Source organism: Sus scrofa, chromosome 13 (assembly GCF_054392235.1).
Source record: "Sus scrofa isolate SSC_HxYL_T2T_F1_AM1 chromosome 13, Sscrofa_HxYL_maternal_Yorkshire_Landrace_v2.0, whole genome shotgun sequence".
Classification (NCBI taxonomy): domain Eukaryota; kingdom Metazoa; phylum Chordata; class Mammalia; order Artiodactyla; family Suidae; genus Sus; species Sus scrofa.
In genome coordinates, this window is record NC_139395.1 from 209,038,551 (window position 1) to 209,059,322 (window position 20,772).

Sequence of the window (20,772 nt, forward strand, 5' to 3'; positions counted from 1 at the left end):
ATGATAAAACATATTCTACTCTGACTAAAAAACCTTCAGAATTCTCTTCTGATTTGATAGAAAGTACAGATGGACAGTTAATGTTCAAGTAGTATGACGTGTTCAATCAGGGCTTTGAAAGTATCTATCTTGATTGATTTTTTTCAGACATTGTTTTTGCTTTTTCTTTATATTTGGTTTAGTAAAATTAAAGACTTTAATTTCAAGGGAGATAGTAAGAATAAAAAAGATAATGCTTTCTGAATCATTCAGAGCCAATTTTTGCTTAAGAACGTGTTAATGCCATAAAAAATAAAAAAGCTTGAGAGCAAAAAATATTCCAGTGAATAAACCAACAGTTAAAATCTCTTAGAAATTATCAAGTGATAGAGTGCTGGCTAAAACAGTAACTGAACTGAGAGCACAATTATCCATCAGCCTAAGAATAATTCACTAACTTAAAGATGGTATTTCTTTACAAAGCCATCTAACAAAATGCTGTGATGACAGTTTGGCATGATCTGCTAATCAATGGAGATTGCCAAGTCCCAGAGGAAGAAAAAGCTAGTTGGAAACTGCTGTGTATGTAAGGGACAGATTGAAAACTATTAGATACAATGTCCAGGGGTCTGAAGCTGCTGGACTCATAACCTAAAGGTTGATGTGATAGAAGAGACATTTCAAAGGATGGTCTGTACTGGAGGCAAGACTGAGTGGTGGAGAAATTCCCATTGTGGCTCAGCAGAAATTAGTCTGACTAGTATCCATAAGGATGCAGGTTCAATTTCTGGCCTCGCTCAATGGGTTAAGGATCTGGTGCTGCCCTGAGCTGTGGTGTAGTTCACAGATGCAGCTTGGATCTGGCATTGCTGTGGCCATGGCGTAGGCCAGCGGCTACAGCTCTGATTTAACCCTTAGCCTGGGAACCTCCATATACCTTGGGTACAGCCTTGAAATAAAAAAAAAAAAAGGAGTGGTTGATACCCCCAAGAGATATTGTTCGGCAGCTGGCTGCCATAAGAGAGGTGGTTCTGAGGATAGCAACTATTGGACAAATAGTTCTAAGGTCTCGTATATTGATGGCTGGAAAAATAAGAACTGATGGGGAAACAACCAGTTTTTCTGTAGATCCTGGAGACACAGTAGGCTGAGGAAGGATAGCACAGAAACTTCATTGGCTGTGGGCACACAGCTGGATAGTTGGTAGCTGGAAGGTTTACCTCCACATGTCTTTGGGAAGTTGTCGAGACTCTAGGTTCTATTTTGGCTGGGCCCTCCAAGAGCATCATCATAGCTCACACCAGTAGACTACGGACTAGTGGATGTGGTTCATAGGAACATGGCAGTAACTCCCAGGAGAGCAAGAGTTTTAGTTTCCAGAAGAGCTGTTGTTGGATGACATAGTAGAATCTGAAGTAAGGATTTCTGATGAATAAGAAAGAACAGCTTGCCTATGTCTACATGAAACTAGACCTATTGTGTATATACTTTGGTGGTTATATATCCAGATTCTCCTCCTCCCCATATTTTAGGTCAGGTAGCATCATAATATCTCATTAGTTCATTGTTGTGCTGTCTATGAGGATGACTTCTTACCCATCCATAAAATAGGTCGAGTTTGCATCTTCTATGTATCTGTCATCATCTTCCCCCTGTTTATTAGGCCTGAAACTCTATGATAGGATCCCCTGTGTATTTCATCCGCTTTGCTTCTGTTCCCATGCCTTAATAATGCATAGTTAAATGGAGTTCATTTGAATGGATGTTTATTCTAGTCATTGTCCACAAGGAACAACATGGTTAGGGAGGCATAATTTTCATCACTGAAGAAGAGAATTAATGTTGCTATACCTGCAGGAAGTGTTGATGTACTGCACTAGTTTTCATATATAAAAACGTACTGGATTTTCCAGATGGTAAGTCTCATACCATTCCCATATTTTTTATACTCAGCCTGGGAATATAGTTGTCTGATGTTGCTATCTGTGTATCTGTCCTGATAGTACATTTATATAAGCATCTTAGAATACATTTAAAGAGCTCTACTTTGACCACTTGTTTTTCATATTTTAAAGTTGGGTTTTATTTCCAAAGACTTGTGGAAATGTATGTAGTAGTTCTATATGGTAACATTGATGACACATTTGCTTTTACCAGTAAAAATCTCATACATTTCTATTGGTGGCATTCAACTGAAAGGATAACCATGACATCAAAAGCCATGAACTGGTGCACTGCTTACCAGAAGTGATGGATGACTTTATCTGAGATAATTTACTAAGACACGTTGATCTTCAAGCAATTAAAGTGAGCAAGGATTAAGAGAAAAATTAACATCACATGAAGAAAGATGTCTGAAAATTTCTTACTTGGACACCTTGGGATGGATGCTCTCTGTACCTCATTTGGTATTCTCCTCCGTAGATATGAGCTAATTTTTACAGACATCTACTTCCTGGAGTCAGTGGTCTAATAGAACCAGAAATATCTCTTTCAAGCTGCTACAGAGATGGTCAAAGATGATCTTGTGGATGAGTGGAGGGGAGTAAAGTTTCCAATTAGCCACTTAGTATCTGACTGTGTCATTCATGATCCTTTTGGTAAATGCTTTCCCATTATACAAAAATCCCAGTTTCTTTGGGGGTCATGGCTTTAGAGAGTCACGGTGACATGTAGCCATGAAGGCACTTCCCTTCTGCAGAATCCTCTTTCTGCATCCATCCATTGACTCTGTATTGCCCATCAAGGAGTTTAAAAGGCTGATCAATTCTTTTTTTAATGAGGAAAGATATTGAAAAATGTTTATAAAGCTTTGCAAGTAAGAGTGAGGCAATCTCTGGAGTTCCCATTGTGGCTCAGTGGGTTAAATACTCGCCATAGCGTCCATGAGGATGTGTGTTCAACCCTGGCCTTGCTTAGTGGGTTAAGGATCTGGAGGTGCCATGACCTGCAAGTAGGTGACAGATATGGCTTGGATCCTGTGTCGCCATGGCTGTGGCGTATGTCGGCAGTTGCACCTCTGATTCGACCCCTAGCACGGGAACTTCCATATGCTGTGGGGGCAGCCATAAAAAGAAAAACAAAACAAACAAACAAAAGGAGTGAGACAATCTCATACATTCATGCAAGCACGCACAGAGAGAGAGAGGGAGAGAGAGGCTGGGGGTATGACCACAATTGTGATTTTTAAAAATATTTTATTTGTTTATTTTTTAAATATCACACAAATCTTGACATTTGGTGCAGATGGCATGGAAGTTTTCTCTCCTGAATTTCACTTTCTTTGTTTCAGGTAGTGGAGGAAAAAAAATATTTGACATCTAACGTGAGGGATTTGTTGAAGTTGACCCACCACATTTTTCCTCAAAGAAAGCCTCAGATCACATAGGTGTGAGGGCTATTAATGGTAGAAAATAACAGAAGAGATTGTATTCATCAAAAATAGAGAGTTTGAGGAGTTCCCGTCATGACACAGAAGAAACAAATCCAACTAGGAACCATGAGGTTGTGGGTTTGACCCCCAGTCTTGCTCAGTAGGTTAAGGATCCAGTATTGCCATGACCTGTGGTGTAGGTTGCAGACATGGCTCTGATCTGGCATTGCTGTGGCTGTGGTGTAGGCCAGCAGCTTTAGCTGCGAACCTCCATACGCTGCAGGTGCAGCCTTAAAAAAAAAAAAAAAGAATAGAGAGTTTGAGAAGTCTGATAATTTTCCCATTTCCTCCGAGAACTTTAAGCCCTCCAGATAAATAAAATCTCCCAAATTCTTATATGCTTCCAAAGAAGATTCTTCCTTTTACCTTGGTAAGTCCCAACTGAAAGTTTTTTTGGTGTGTGTGCCCTACCTAAGTTCCTCACAATTTAGTTCATGATTCTCTTCACTTCTTTTGTTCTTAGTAAAGTTTGAAAACAAGTCATAACCAACTAGTCTATACAATTTTTTCCTTGGCATGTAGGCAGGCTACATATGAGTTTTAAGAAGAAAATAAAATCTCTTTTTGTTCCACAGTGAAAATAGATTTACTTAGAACTTCTATGAACATGTATCTGATGCTTGGGATAGCATTGAGACCAGAGGTATCAAGCTAAACATAATGCCATTATTAATCATCAGTAAATAAAATATAAGTTAGATTCAAGACATGTACTGAGAGAAGTCTACCCATTTACCATATTGGTATGTTGAACACAGGAGAGGCCCTATACATATTCCTAGCTGACGTATATCCTAATTCATTATTTGTAATCTGTGATTCCTCCTAATACAGAGACTTTCATTAAGTTTTTTACATCTCCATGTAGTTGCCTGGTTCAGTAGCCTGAGATAGAAACAAAACAAACAATTACTAAGAAGTTATGTCTTTTATTAGAGATGATTGCTTGAGGATATGATACAATTACAAAATAAGGAATATTACATTTGAGTATTTGTGATATTTCATTCTCATATAATTTTAAGCTCAAATTTGGACTCTCTCACTTATTGGTAATGTGATTTTAGGGCTAAAATTTAATCTCTAACCCTGTTTCTTCTACACCAAGACAGAGGTAAGACCTCTCAAGTTATGAGAAAGATTAGGGTTAATATCTATAAAATGTCTAACATTGAAAATGTAGAATAAATGGTACTTTTTTTCCTATAATATTTCTCCAAGAACTATATACAGAAGACTTGAAATATATGAAAATTAAGCAAATAATTGTAAAATGGGACACAAGTTCTAGAGTACATAGATGTGGATTTAGATTTCAAATATTCCCTAGAATAATGTAGAAACATGGTAAAAATTGTGGAACAAGAGAGTGGTGATGAGAATGAACATAATTTAAACAAGTGGCAGACACGCAGTCGTTGTTCTTCGTGTCCTCATGCTGTATAGTAAATACTTAGGTCTGCGTCGATTGATCAAAATAAAGCTACAGTGCCTGGTTATAAACATCAAATAGTTTCAGCAAAGGGTCCTGTTCGTGAGAGAGGCCAATTTTAAGTTGAGAAAAGATGGAATTTAAAAAATAGTAATTTTAGGAACTGGATCTGTAGTCCTGTAATCACAATGTAAGTTGATAACAACACTGAACAAGATTTGGTAAACTGAAGAAAGAGCATCAATATCTGAATTTTTGCAAAACAAAGTTAAATTTTTCACAGTTGTACGTTGGAACTTAGATATAATGTAGCAGTAGGTGGTTATTTTCTTTTTCTACCCAAATTTATCTAAAATGAATCCTTATCCCAGAGAATACTGGAAGATTTACCAATTATATGTTCCCTTCTTCTTCCTGGACATATGGTTGTTTTATATTTAACAGCCTTTCCTGTGGTTATGTAAGGCCAACAAACTGAGTTCCATGTTTAGCTAAAATGGAATGCAAGGACTAGGGCCATCTTGGTAGTCACATCCTAAAGAATCAGGTCTCTGTGAGCTAATTTCGAAATGACTACATGAAAGAGGACTTCCTTGCTGACCTCTTTCCTTGCCCACTATTGTTGGAAAAGCAAAGATGTGTTTAGACCATTATATATTTGGGGTTTTATTTGTTATACAAATAATCTATAAATCATAGAATCCCTCTGAGGCTAAATTTACTATTACCTGAAGGATCCTAATACAAAACCCCAAATATAGTCATATACTGTATGTACATTTTGAAAGTCACCAAGACACAGTGCTCCATAAATGTTGAAAATACTTTAATATTTTTATAGGACTTTTTAATAAATATTTTATTTTTGTCTTTTTAGGGCTACACCTCAACATATGGAAGTTCCCAGGCTAGGGACCTAGTTGCAGCTGCAGCTGTCAGCCTATGCCATAGCCACAGGAATGCCAGATCTGGGCTGCATCTGTGACCTACACCACAGCTCATGGAAACGACAGATCCTTAACCCACTGAGCAAGGCCAGGGATCGAACTCACATCCTCATGGATAGTAGTCGGGTTCGTTTCCACTGAGTCATGATGTATAATAATTCATGACTCCCATGAATTATTTTTTTAACTTCTGGGTAATTCTAATATTCTTCATAATTAATTGAGAGTAAAAAAAAAATCAGCATTTCATAAAGCAGTTGACATAACCCAAGGGAATACCTAGACATAAAATAAGGTATATATAAATAATAACACATGAAAAGAATAACTTGTATGCCAACTTGTACTTTATTATCAAGAAAATAGAGGAAATAGTCTTATCTAGGTTGAAAACATCAAACTTTTCTTCTTTAATGAAAACAGTTAAGAGCTTCTAAAGCAAAAACAACAACAACAACAACAAAAATTGTTGTTAAGTAAATTTAGTATGGAATTACAAGAGATAACATAACTCACACAGAATAAGAACCATGCATACGAAGCTGAATGATCTCTCAAAGACAGTAAGCATGATGTTGTTTCCAGCTATGTATGATGGTCTTTAATAAGGATACCACCAGTCTCTTAAGGAAATAGAGTATGGTTAAAATCAATATATGTATCGTTTATAAGTCTGTAGCAGTCTGACATATGGCTAAGAGGTGAGAATCCATAGGGCAGTTATCTCAGGGATTGATAATCAGAGGAATGGGAGCTCAGGGACTGGAGGCCATAGGTCAGGTCGCTCAGGATTGACAACCATAGAGCTGGTAACTGGGAAAATGGAAACTCAAAGCTTTTCTCCAAGATTATGGCTGGCAGGAACTAGAACCACAGGATGTGATAGGAAGACAGCTAGCTCCTTAATGGGATGTCAACACATCTGAAACAATTGCAAAACATCTAAAAGGGCTACAGGTACTGCTCTCATAATGGCTGGCAGCTTATGGGTTCCCTGAAAGGCTCATGGCAATTGCCAGGGAATGTGTTGCTGCCCAGGCTTCTAGAGGAGAGCAGGGGTCATCTCCACAGCTCACCTCAGTGGATCGGAGAGCACTGGGGAAGGTGACAGGAACATGGCAGGAATTCCCCGAGAAGTGAGAGCTGTGGTTTCTGGAGCAGCAATTGATGTCAGACATGGTAGAGCCAGAAGGTCAGGTTTTGCTGAAATTACAAAGATCAGTTTGTTGAAATGTGATTATTATTTGCTGGACTGTCATTTGTATATCTCAGCTGCTAGGAGTTTGTTCCTCTATGGCCCTTCCTTCTGCTCATATTTCAGAACCGTTTCTATGGTATCTCATTAGTGTGTGTATATATATATATATATACATATATATATTTTGCTTTTTAGGGCCACACCCGCGGCACCCAGACTAGGAATGTAGCTGCTGGCCTATGCCAGAACCACAGCAACCCCAGATCCGAGCCATGTCTGTGACCTACATCATAGCTCACAGCAATGCGGGATCCTTAACCTACTGAGCATGGCCAGGGATTGAGCCTGCAACCTCGTGGTTCCCAGTCAGATTCGTTTCTGGAGAGCCACGAAGGGAACTCCTCATTACAGTGTTTTTAAATTTCTACCAAGCAGTCCTCCCATCAACTATCGCATCCTTTAGAAAACCATCATTCCAAAGTCAGTCTTGTCTTTTCTGCCCAATGGCTTTCAGCGTCTAAGTCCACTTCTTCTTTAGGAATCATATTTTTTCATAAGTCTTGACATTTCTTTGAGGTTGCTGTTAAAATCCTACAAATGAAGCCGCACAATGGGAAAATTCATTTATGGCAAATTTTTTTCCATAAAACCAAAATATGCATATGTAAATACTTAAAAAGATTAATAATGTACTTTCAGAAGTGATAAATGTTGATGATTCTTAATTTGGGAATTAAAACACTTTGCATTCTTTGGAGTCACAACATAAATTCAAAATTCAATTCATTTTCTGGGAAACTTGGCATGAAAATCATATTCAAGTATATCTTTCCCAATGAAGAATTGTGACCTGGAAAGCTTTATTTTTGTTAAGATCCACACCCAAAGAGACTATATATGTCACTATTCTTTTATTACCATAAAACTGAAGGTGTGAGCACACATATTTTGATAGATATTATATAAGAAAGTGGTCATATGTGTCCTTGAATATTTAAATGAATTTAAGCATATTATTGCATTTATAGAGCATGTGTGTTGGTAACCTGTTTCTATATTACTATTTTTCAATTAATATCTTCCACATATATATTCATATTTTGGAAATAATTCATATTTTCTGATTACTTAAGAAAGACAATCTAACTTGTGATTGAGTTTTTTTCTAAATCTTTATTCATCTTTTTTTTGTTTTTGGTCTTTTTTGCCATTTCCTGGGCTGCTCCCATGGCACATTGAGGTTCCCAGGCTAGGGGTCTAATTGGAGCTACAGCTGCTGGCCTACGCCACAGCCACAGCAACGCGGGATCCAAGCCGTGTCTGCAACCTACACCACAGCTCACGGCAATGCCGGATCCTTAACCCACTGAGCAAGGCCAGGGATCGAACCCGCAGCCTCATGGTTCTTAGTCAGATTCGTTAACCACTGAGCCACAGTGGGAACTCCCAGGGTCTTCTTTTTATTTGTGCCATTAGGAAACTTCCATGTTGTCACTGGAGCACAACTATTCCTGTGTATGTATAATCAAGTCACATTTATGTGGAATCCCTATAACACGGGTAGCACGATAAACACATTTTATGATCTTTGGATAAACTGAAAATGGAGTGAGTCAGGTTGTAATTTTCTTTCCTGAGTAAGGGATTGTGTGTGGTAACTAACAACATACACCACCTTCCTTATGTTGATATTTAAGGATTTTTTTTTTTTAAGATCAGCCAACGGCCCTAGAAAATGGGTACCACAGGTAACATATCTTTTCTAGTTCTGAAATGTCATCTTCTCCAATGATATATGACCCTCAAACCAATACCCAGCTACCCACATGGACTTTGCGTCTCCATAGTTACTGTCATGAGGTAGATTTATCTTTTAAATTTATTAACAGCCAGCAGTGGAATTGTGCTACTGTGTTATTGTATTGAGGATATTCTGGATTATTATTCTCCACCATCAGCTACCCCGGAGTAACTAATTCTACTTCAGTGTAAATAAGGAAGGTCTTTTCTTTTGTTTTTGTTGTTATTCAGTTAGTGCACAAGTCCAAATTAGTGAAGTAAATAATGCTAACTTATCTCCAGTATACCATATTTACAAGTTTCTGTATAGATAAAATATTACAAGTCACAAGAAAATTAGAAATGTTATCTCTCCCCTGAAGCCAAACAAATATAACAAAACAAATATAACAATATCGTAATATATTCAACTGCCTTCTAAAGTGGATTTACATACAAGGAGGCCAATTTATTCTTTTGAGCACATCGATTGGTGTAGATGTAGAAGCTTGGGAATAAGATCTGGAAGGGGCTGAATTTGTTTTCATTGGATGTTAAGATTTTGGAATTCTCAGAATCAGTTCAAATAAGAGTGGAATGGAGAGATGGGAGCAGGGGGGCTGGTAGGGGAAAAATCTGTTGTGTATAATGTTAACTGGCCAACAGTTTGACCAGTCTTTCTAGCAATATTTTTTGCTAATTTCCTTTGTAAAGTAGCGAAAGGCTGTGTATAGTTTCTGGGTGAATAATTAGTAAATTAGTGACAGCAGCAGTAAGCAAAGACCATAATCCCCAGGGAATTGTAGAACTAGCAGGATGGCATAGGATTTTCACAGGCTATAGAAATGGCAAGGATTAGAGAGTCAATTATAGCCACATGAGAGAAAGGACAAAGTTCTGTCTTCTAAAATAGCTCTATCCGCATTTCATGCTATGAATTTGTAAAGATAAGAGAGACACCAATAAATCACCCCATTTGTTCATTTTATTCAGTATTTTTTTCTTTGTTTTTCACTCTGGATAATTTCTATTGCTATTTCTTAAAATATATTAATGGTTTCTCTGACAGTGTCTAATCTGTTAATGTATCTTCTTCCTTAGGCATTATAGTTTTCATCTCTGTTTTATTGTATCTTTCATGTCTCTATATAACAAGAATAATTTTGTCTCTAGCCTCTTAAGCATATAGAATACAGATATATCAACTGTTTTAGTGTTCTTGTCTAAAAATTCTAACATCTTTGTCATTTGTGGGTTAGTTTTGATTGATTTTTTTCCTTCACTATACGTCTTATTTTATTGCTTCTTTGCACACTTGGTAATTTTTGATTGCATGCCAAATATTATGATTTAACTTTCTATGGGCTGGGTATTTTTGTGTTGCTATAGATACCCTTGAGCTTTGTTCTGGGCCACAGTTAAGTTGCTTGGAAAGAGTTTGATCCTTTTGGATCTTGCTTTTAAGCATGTGGGACTAAAGTGGTATTTAATCTAAAGTTACTTTTACCCTAGCACCAAAGGAAAACAATTCTGAGTTCTTTACATGTTTTCTACTGTGCCTGGTATGAGCACAAAACACCTACAACCCTCTGTGATCTCTGAATACTTCTCCTTCAGTTCTTTCAGGTGGAAGAGTTTGACTGTTTCATGCAGTTTTTGCACATGCATATGCTGGATGAGTAAGGTTCTGTAATGGCTCTGGTGGACCCTCAACCAATCTCTGGAACTCTCTTTCTTTTCAACTCTCTCCTCTCTTTCCATCTTTGCCTAATTTTCAATGTCCTGAAAACCCATGTATCATATATATGTGCCTAGTACTATGATTATTTTAGACGGAAGAATAATTCCTGTCTCTGTTACTTCATCTTGGTTGCTAGCTGAAGTCCAAATCACTTTTGAATCTCTGCTTTCATATAGATAAATGTCTAATACACACAGAAAAAAATCAATTTATCTTCTTTATGAATATATATACCTATACATTATCTGTATTTCATGCTGTGAATTTGTAAAATTAAGAAAGACCCTAATGAATCACCCTATTTGTTCATTTTATTCTTTGCATTTTCTCTGTATTTTTTCTTTGTGACATGTAATGTATCTCATACTTTGCAGACTATTATAATGATTTTTTCCTGTAAAAATATTATTTAAGATCAACAATCACTGTTTCTGTTTAATTAGGTCATTTATTTTCACCTTTGATCATTTTGAACATAAAGAATAATTTTTCAGGATAACTTTCATGAAAAAGTCACATTCTCCCATTTCTTTGACTTTTGATGAAAAAACATATATGTATATATACATACACATCCATTCTCAAACAATTTCTTTTCTTTAGTTTTTCAGGTAAAATAAGTAGCAATACTCTCCCAAGGATCCCTTGAATGAGAAAGGAATGTAAATTTTCACCTAACAAATATTTAATTCCCTGTAAATACAATCTAGAATAATATTGCCATTGTAAATATCTACATATGATGCATTGTGCGGTCATCTATGTCCTTGAGATTTGTTTTCCTTCTTTTTAATAAAATGTTTCTATTTAATATATCAAGCATGATACCATAGCAAACATAAAAAACTGATAAGCAATTATGATGCGAGTATAAGTTTACTCTTAATACATTGATGAAACTTACCCAAGCAACACCTCCCTAAGACCAAATACCCAAAGAATCTGCAATGTTAAAACACCACATGCTCATGTGGAATAGACGTATATTCCTCACAAGTAATATACAAGATGGACCTGGTGCATCCTCTGATTTCAAAAAGTAAAGAGCGATCAAAAACCAAAGTAAACTAAACAACTCAGAGGGTATGTCCAAGAGACACAGGAACCAAACTGAAAGAGCTCTTAATAACCAACACTGGAACAATTAAAGCAAAAAACCAAGTAACATAATATTAGATTATATTCCAAAACGGAAAATATATAGTCCTGTGTCCACAGTGATATAAATAAATAATTGTTTTATGAACAGTAAGTAGTCATTGTACAATGGTAAGAGAGAATAGACAAATCTCCTATGCTGAAGGATCCCAAATAATGTATGTAAATGTTTCTCCCTTAAAGAAAAGGAGAGAGTGACTTCCACTTAAGTAAGGACAGTACAGAAACTTCCTTTCAAAGAGCATAGTCATGGGAGTTCCCACTGTGGCTCAGCAGGTTATGAACCTGACTAGTATCCATGAGGATGCTGGTTCAATTCCTGGCCTCACTCAGTGTGTTAAGGATACTGCATTGCTGTGGCTGTGGCATAGGCCTGCAGCAGCAGCTCTAATTTGACCCCTAGCCTGGGGTGCAGCCATAAAAAAAAAAAAAGGAAATACGAAGAGCATAGTTTTGGACAAGGGGAAAAACAATACTCTACAGCAGGGAACCCTGATGTATGCTGCCTCTACCAAGTGGTCAAGGTTGATAAAAAATAATGGTAAGTCAAAGTCATATTGATTGCATGTACTCTTTTTTATTATTATTTCTTAATAGTTATTCCCCAATACAATTTGTTTTCTACTGTACAGCATGGTGACCCAGTTACACACACATGTACACATCCTATTTTCACACGTTATCATGCTCCATCATAAGTGACTAGACATAGTTCCCAATCAACATGGATGGAACTAGAGACTCTCGTACTGAGAGAAGTAAATCAGAAAGAGAAAGACAAATACCATGCAACTGTATGTACTCTTGATGTGAAACTTTACTTCTATGATGTTTCTCCTTAAAACACATAGTCCCAGTCTAATCTTGAGAAAAATATCAGGCAAATCCAAATTCAAATTGAAAACATTCTACAAAGTTCTTGAGCAGTACTCCTAAGAACTCACAAGGGAATCAAAATTAAGAAACACTTGAGAAATTGTCACAGCCAAGAGTAGCCCAATAAGATATGATGAGTAAGTATAATGTGACATCCTGAATGGGAACCTGGGAGGTAAAAAGAATATCAATTAAAACTAAGGAAGTCTGAAGAGAGTATGGATTTTTGTTCAAATAATAAGAAATTCATTGAATGTGACAAATGCAAATGATACCAAATGCTCACCACTCCAGAGCCAATAAAGAGGCAAAGTTGGTGGGAAGGAAAGTTTGCTTTATTTTGGAGGCTGGCAAATAGGAGTGGAGGGGGAGGGCCGGCTCCTGTCCAAAGGCGGACTCCTCCTACTGGCAATTGGTGGGTAGAAGCTTTTGTAGGTGAAGAGAGGGCACTACCCGCAGAAACAGCAGTCAGCTCTGACAGTCCTCTTGGAATTGGTCGGTCATATGGTGGTCTGACCAGTGTCATCTTGATTGTTTTAAATAATGTAAATCTTCAGTTCCAGGGTTGATCTGTTCTCATCTCTTTGGGGCCACTTCTCAGAATCATTATGTCATGGCTACAGTCTGGTCATCATGCAGTTAACTCCTTCCCCCTGGAGGTGGTTTCAATTTCACAGGATACGCTTCAGAATATGATCTGTAGCCCTTAAGGAGGAAGGAAAGGTCACTGACTTTGCCTAAGGACTCAGCTATTATTATTTGGCCTCATTTGACTGTTTTCCTTTGCTTCTACATTTTCTCACTTCTCTGATTAAACTTACTCTTCAACTAACATTTTACTAAGATGAAAGGCAGGAGGAGGACATGGAGAGGAAGGACTGTATTATCCTGCTCTGTTTCACAAATACCAATGCACCAAAGCAATTTTTTTTTTTTTTTTTTTTTTTTTATGACTGCACCTACAGCATATAGCAGTTCCCAGGCTAGGGATTGAATTGGAGCTGTAGCTGCCACTATGCCATGGCCACACAGCAATATGGGATCTGAGCTGCATCTGGGACTCATGCCACAGTTCACAGCAACACTCGATCTTTAACCCGCTGATCCATGCCAGAGATTGAACCCATATCCTCACACAGACTACATTGGGTCCTTAACCTGCTGAACCACAATAGGAACTCCAGATTGTTATTCATGGGCAAGATAGGGGCAGACTATATAGAGCTCTCTGCATTACTTTTATAACTTCTCCATAAATCTAAAGCAATTTTAAAATAAGTGTTTATTTGAAATACAAACTGTGTGCTAAATTATTTGCTACTCAAAATTATTTCATATCTTCATTAGCTTATACCACAGGTTATTGGGATTTAACTTTTTTTGTTCGATAAACTACTATTTAATAACTTACATTTTGGTGCCATTCAGTTATTATTTTAAAACGCTTTCTCATATTTATATAATTTAATTTTTATAGTAGCTTTCTGAAACAGGAATGTTTGTTCTCCAAATCAGAAGATAAAATTTTAAATCTATTCAATGTATTCCCCTCACAGAATTATTAAGAATTGGAGAGGAGTCTCATACAGCTCTTATAACATCTTCCCCAGCATTTTTTGGTATTTCCCTTAAGAACAACTAAGTTATTGTTAAAGATAAAAAAATTGTTTTTGTTTTTTTCTTTGATTATGGTCAAAGAGCAGAAAAAATATATTACTGTACTATTTTGGAATGCAAAATAGCACCACTGTAGCATGAAAAATCAATGATGATAATATAGTTTCCTAAATGATTCTCTCATATATTACTCTACTCACCCTCTTCTAAGAAGAACAAGAGAGTTGATTATAGCTTTTCTTATACTTTGTTTCTCAGGAAATGAAGCAAATCCAATGGTCTTCATGGTGAAAACCCTTGCTATCGAGTTCCAAACATATCACCAGGAAGTATCCAAGCAAAGAAGAGTTTAACATTGGTGATAACTCAATGGCTCTATTTGTGATGAATAGACAATAGATGTAAACACATCATTGAAAGATATATTTCAATGTCTTCATGAATTTTGGAAGTTTTTACTTTAAAAGCACAAAATTTTCTAGTTTTTAGCTAATTAGAATAAACCAATGCATTACCAGAAAGCCTAAATTAGACTCTGTGACACTAAACTGTACCAACTTGTGTGACTAGTTTAACCACAGCTGGAGTTCCCATTGTGGCACAATGGAAATGAATCCTACTAGTAACCCTGAGGTTGTGGGTTCAATCCCTGGCCAAGATCAGTGGGTTAAGGATCCGGCATTGCCGTGAGCTGTGGTGTAAGTCACATATGTGGCTCGGATCTGGCGTTGCTCTGGCTGTGGTATAGGCTGACAGCTGTAGCTCCAATTTGACCCCTAGCCTGGGAAATTCCATATGCCGCGGGTGTGTCCCTAGAAAGCGGAAAAACAAAAAACAAACAAACAAACAAAAAAATCCATTACTAGTGAATAAAACACAAGGAACAATTTAACCATTTGTATACCATATAAATATATACTCTTTCTATGCAAACTCCCAGAGCGCATACTTTTCAGGAACTGGTATAATGAATATTTCTAAAATACCACTTTGAAAATAAGTTTAGCATATTTTTCCCAGTTGCAGAAGACTTAAAATTTCAACACACGCTAATTTATTATGAAGGACTTATACATTTACTCAACAGTCACTGCCAGTCCTTCCATACCTATGCCTACCCACCTGTGTGTACCTAGCAGGTTTTATGCTCTTAATTATGGTGTCTACTTGAAGACGCAACAACAAGATTACACAAGTTTAACTACCTGCCATCTTTGAGAGCCATGATAAGGTAGAATAAACCCCAAGTACTGTCCTCTTCACTAGAAGTCTGGGGGTCACCACTAAATCCCTTCTAGTCTTGTGTCCATTGAGAGACTCAGAATCGGGGCTTGAGAGTGGCTTTACTCAGAGTAGTTCATAAATGATAGAAACTTAGGATAACCAACATCCAGAAGGATCCAAAGAAAATGTTACAGTGTGGTACAAGGTGCAATTTTGAAAGTTAAAAGATACTTGCTGAATGATCCAATGAAGAAGTTGAAAAATCACTTAGGTTACATTTGGCATTCTCTATCAAGTGGACAGAGCCTTCTCATTAATTAAAACATACCATAAATTCACTATAATAAACTAATGCACATTAACAAAAGCCATGTTACAGCACAGGAAAAAGCACATGTAGTAGGAGTTAAAGCAAGTCTTTTCTCACATGCTGGAAGACATGCAAACAAAAACTGAGTTAAAGAAGGTACTGTCCAGGAGTATCTCAGAATAATGAGTACAAAGTCGATCTATCTATCTATCTATCTATCTTTCTATCTATCTATCTATCTATCATCTATCTACTCATATATCTATGTCTACCTATCTTCCTATCTATCTTTGGAAGGTTTCCATAAGAAATGATAGACAGACATTTTTAGCAAGAAATCCCAATCCTGATAGCGATTGTGATTAACCAAACTTACTGGGAAATAAATAAATAAATAACTTACTGTTCAGGTGCTCCAGAAAGAATACAAGCATTAGAAATGACCAGACATATAGATCAGAGGTCAAAGTTACTGGACAATAAGCTTAGTGATTGGCCACTGCTATGTACCTAGTCATTGACTGCAACAACAGGAGTCATAGACCAAAGGGAAGCCACTACCAAACATATACTTGAAGGGCTAGAAAACATAGAGCAGGTAGGTCAGGGAGTGGCAGCTGTTAACTTTGGGGAATTTGAGTGTCAGGTAAATGTGGGTGGATGGTCTGAACTAAAGACCTAGGAAATATCAAGAACAGAGTCAGTTTCTGCAGGTCTGGAAACATGACAATCAGTAGATGGGTATCAAGAGATTTCATGGTTGCTGGGGCCACAGTTGGCAGGTTGGCAGCTGGGTGGTCTCACCCCAGTGCTCTTGGCAGTCATCCAGGAGCCAGGTTGGCATCTACTTATTCAGCAGAGGGTCCCTCCTCAGATCACTCTTCCAGAGCAGAGTACGTATAAGGGAAAAGGAGGATAGCGAGAACTCCCAAAAGAGCAGGGGTTCTCATTTCCAGAGCAGCTGTAATTGGAAGACTCAAACTTGGCAGAGTAAGTTTTCAAAGGGTTATAGAGACTTTCTAAAATGCTATTATCTCCTTCTAGGTGAATTTTCTATATATCCGCACTGTTTCCTAGCAGTTCCATACACATACTTATTTAGAGTCTTGCTCAGATTGGTTTTTACCTGACAGCATTTGACGGATAGTTGCTTAGAAGAAAGTACCCTCCAAACTTCTCGTACAGCTTTACCTGTATTTTTCAAACAGTCCTGTCCCAGGTGTTGACCCTCTTTTCTTATGACTTCCAGCATAGGGTGAGGTCATAAATAGCTGATGGAATTCTTTCTCCAGGATATGGTCCAAGAGGGGAGGTAGAAACTAGTAAGTGTTCCTATCCATACATTGCAGGTACAAATAAGAAGGGAGAGGCTAGCGGCTCACGAAGCCAGAATGACTCCTCATTCTCAAAGTTTCCATAATTTTGGTTATCAACAAAATTAGGAAAATATACACAATGTGATGGGATTTTATAAACAAAACTCTTCCAAATAAATTATTGCACTTATTCTAAAATTATATCCAGATTATATCCACATGTAAATTCCCTCATTAAGAAAAAATCCTGGCATGTGAAAATCAAATTATTGGAATACTCATTGCCTGATTATTTCCAAAAACCTGAGAGATTTTGCAAATGTTTTCATAGATCCTCATAACAAGCAGTGAATTCACTACAATTGGTTACAATGCTGCTCATTTTTCTACTTTACTCTTGTTTGGTTTATTATTTTATTAAGATATTCTAACCTCATATGATAATATATTTTAAAGACTTTTGATAAATGTTTCGAAATTCACATATCCAATACACTGAGAACTTGATTCACCGAAACCTCCATACCATTAGATATTATTACCATTATCTATTTTGGTCATTTTTTTTTTTTTTTTTTGACTCTTTAGGGCTGCACCTGAGGCATATGGAGGTTCCCAGGCTACGGGTCTAATCGGAGTTGTAGCCACTGGCCTACACCACAGCCACAGCAATGAGGGATCCAAGCCACATCTGTGACCTATATCACAGCTCACGGCAATGCAGGATCCTTGACCTGCTGAACGAGGCCAGGGATCGAACCCACAAACTCATGGTTCCTAGTAGGATTTGTTTCTGCTGCACCACAATGGGAACTCCTATTTTGGTCAATTTGATGTGGAAAATAATATTTATTATTAAGCTAATATGCACTTTTAGATGACTGCAGAAGTTTTCTATTTTGGTATATTTTTATTTTATTTTGTTTATTTATTTATTTATTTATTTAGGGCCGCAGCCTCGGCATATGCAAGTTCCTGGCCTAGGGGTCTAATAGGAGCTGTAGCTGCTGGCCTACACCGCAACCACAGCAATGCCAGATCTGAGCCACATTGGAGACCTACACCATAACTCAAGGCAACACTGGATCCTTAATCCACTGAGAGAGGCCAAGGATAGAACCCATGTCTTTATAATATTTGGGATTGTTACTGCTGAGCCACAATGGGAACTCAATTTTGGTATATTTTAATTAATTATTTAGTTTTCTAGTTTTATGGATGTTAAGTATTAATTTTAATATAATTTTTAAGCTTATTTCATAAAATGAGATCTTATTCTAAAAAAACCAGAAAAAAATAAGAATCTAGAAAGGATAGTTTAGATTGATTCTTTAATGCCAAGGCAAAACTTTGCCTTGAAAAATATGGTGAGTTTTTAGGAAAAAATTATAAAGCAGACTCCTGGATTCATCACTTAGAGAATTATATTGAGAGAGTTGTAATGAGACCCAAGAACCTTATCTGGTTTGCAGATGTCTCTACAAGGACTGGTTAGGGATCCACTGGAGAAGAAAATCCCTTAGGCATCCACCAATTCTCAAAGTCATTGATTAGCTATGCTTACATAAAATAAAAACAATTTCATTGCATTCCTGAAGTTCTTAAGATAGAAATTTTCCACTGAAAAGAATCCATTGCCAGTTTTTCTCATGCAACTTTCTGTGAGTTTTATCCTTTGGTATATTTCTGAGAATATATGCCCTCCCCCCAATACCATCATATATCAGATTGCTTTGATATTTGGTGGCTAGTTTGCATTGGATTAAGGCTTTATTAAAGTTCTGCTTCCAGATGCCAAAGCATTGACATGTTAACTAAACTTTCTGTTGAGATATAGAAGATTCAGTAGTATGCGTACCCAAGAAAATAAATTGTGGTCAGCCCCTAGAATAGTGCCCATAATATAATAACAACTCAAAAAATATTTTTCAAATAAATGAAGTTGAATGAGAGCATTTGGAGATACAATTATAAGCACAGATATGAAGTTGTAATTTCACCAACATAGTTTCAGATACTATCCCTAGGCAATCTTTTTTTCCCTTTTAAATCTCCCCCTACCTTCATCTTTCCTCTTCTTTTCCACTCTTCCCTCACACTACCAGAATAGAAATAGAAGTGCTACATTAAAGCACTGCTTCATCCTGATAATAAATGGAGAAATAGAGAATAGGTTTTTCTATGAGAAACAAGACATCAAATATGCTTTAAAATACAGCAGTCTGTTCATCCTGCAGTAGAGAAAGTTCTGTAATCAATTCATAAATTGGTATTACAGATATATCTTGCAGGCCATCATCACCTCCAGAGATGCAGTTCGTGCTGACTTGACAATACCAGATATTTATCAACCAGTGAGAATTCCATAAAGAAAATGGAAAATATTCTTCTATTATGGAGAATGAGGGCTCATCAATAAAACTGCTGTTAGCACAAACAGGAACAGCCAATGCCTTATGTGTGGGCCACATAATATTTCCTTGTGTGTTCTTTCTTTTTTACCGTGTAGTTAGATCTGACAGTGGTCTATTTATATTGGGAACCAGGGGTGGTTTGTGCTGTGTATGGAATTAAAAAGAATAGAAAAGTGGAGAGGCAGAAAAATGTGTTTTATGTCCTCTCAATTTGCCTCTGAAACCATTGACTTTAAATGCCTAGACAAAGCTATATTATTCCTCTGAAGGTTCTATACACAGTTCCTTAATAAGTAAATTCCATTTTTTTGGATCATAGAAATAAAAATATTTTAACATTTCAAATAAAGCCCTGGTTTGAATTCAAAAGAAAACCTAGTCCTTTTTTTTTTTTTTTTTTTTTTTTTTTTTTAAGGGCTGCACCCACGGCATATGGAGATTCCCAGGCCAGGGGTCAAATCGGCCTATGCCACAGCCAGAGCAACGTGGGATCCGAGCTGTGTCTGCAACCTACACCACCACAGCTCACAGCAACGCCAGATCCTTAACCCACTGAGAGATGCCAGGGATCAAACTCACATCCTCATAGATCCTATGTGGGTTAGTTAACCACTGAGCCATGAAGGGAATTCCCCTAGTCTGCTGTTGCTTCTCCTCACTTAAGTGTATTCTATGGCACAATCCTTATAATCCTTCCTTCATTTTATAAATAATTGCCAAAGATGCAAATATCCAAAGAATAAAATTTATTATGTTGAGATTTTTTTTTTCCCTAGAGAATAGTGATGTCTTTGGACTTTGGATGCAAAAATAATTCAATTGTAGAGGAAATACAAAGCTAAGGCCAAAATAAGTGTCTTGTAGGCAGCATAGTGTAGGCTTTTGTTTTTTTATCCAGTCTGCGCTCTGTCTTTTGATTGGAGCATCAAAAGACATCCTATACTCACTGTGAGTTAGGAAATTTTACAAGCTGATTTTATTATTTCTAGAGTCAGCTGCTTAGAGTCAAAAAGATGCATCAAAAATGATAACAGAGACGTGTACCTGGGGAAGTACACGTCTATAATTTAATTTAATTTCCTATTGCTCTACATTTTCTTGTCTGGCTATTTCCTAGAAAAATTTGAATGAAAACACCTTTGTTTAAAAATATGTTATGTTTTGCTAAACAATTTGAGCTGCACATTGTGATAGAGCTGCGCAGCATGGCTGTAATTAAGACAGCGAAACATATTCAATATTACATTCGTTCACAGGTAAAATTTTAAAAGCTTGACACTATTATTTATTCTGCAATAAGGCATTAAATACTGAAATGATGTTTACTATTAGCTTCACATGTAGATGA

General features: G+C 36.9%; 1 protein-coding gene across 1 annotated transcript; it reads right to left on the minus strand.

Moving 5' to 3' along the window:
* Positions 1-466: 466 nt before the first annotated feature.
* Positions 467-10,529, minus strand: KRTAP25-1 (keratin associated protein 25-1). The gene is given in 7 exon segments (XM_084989990.1): positions 467-642; positions 645-688; positions 952-1,142; positions 1,144-1,308; positions 1,310-1,328; positions 6,868-6,994; positions 10,352-10,529. Coding segments are annotated over 7 exon segments (900 nt in total).
* Positions 10,530-20,772: the final 10,243 nt, after the last annotated feature.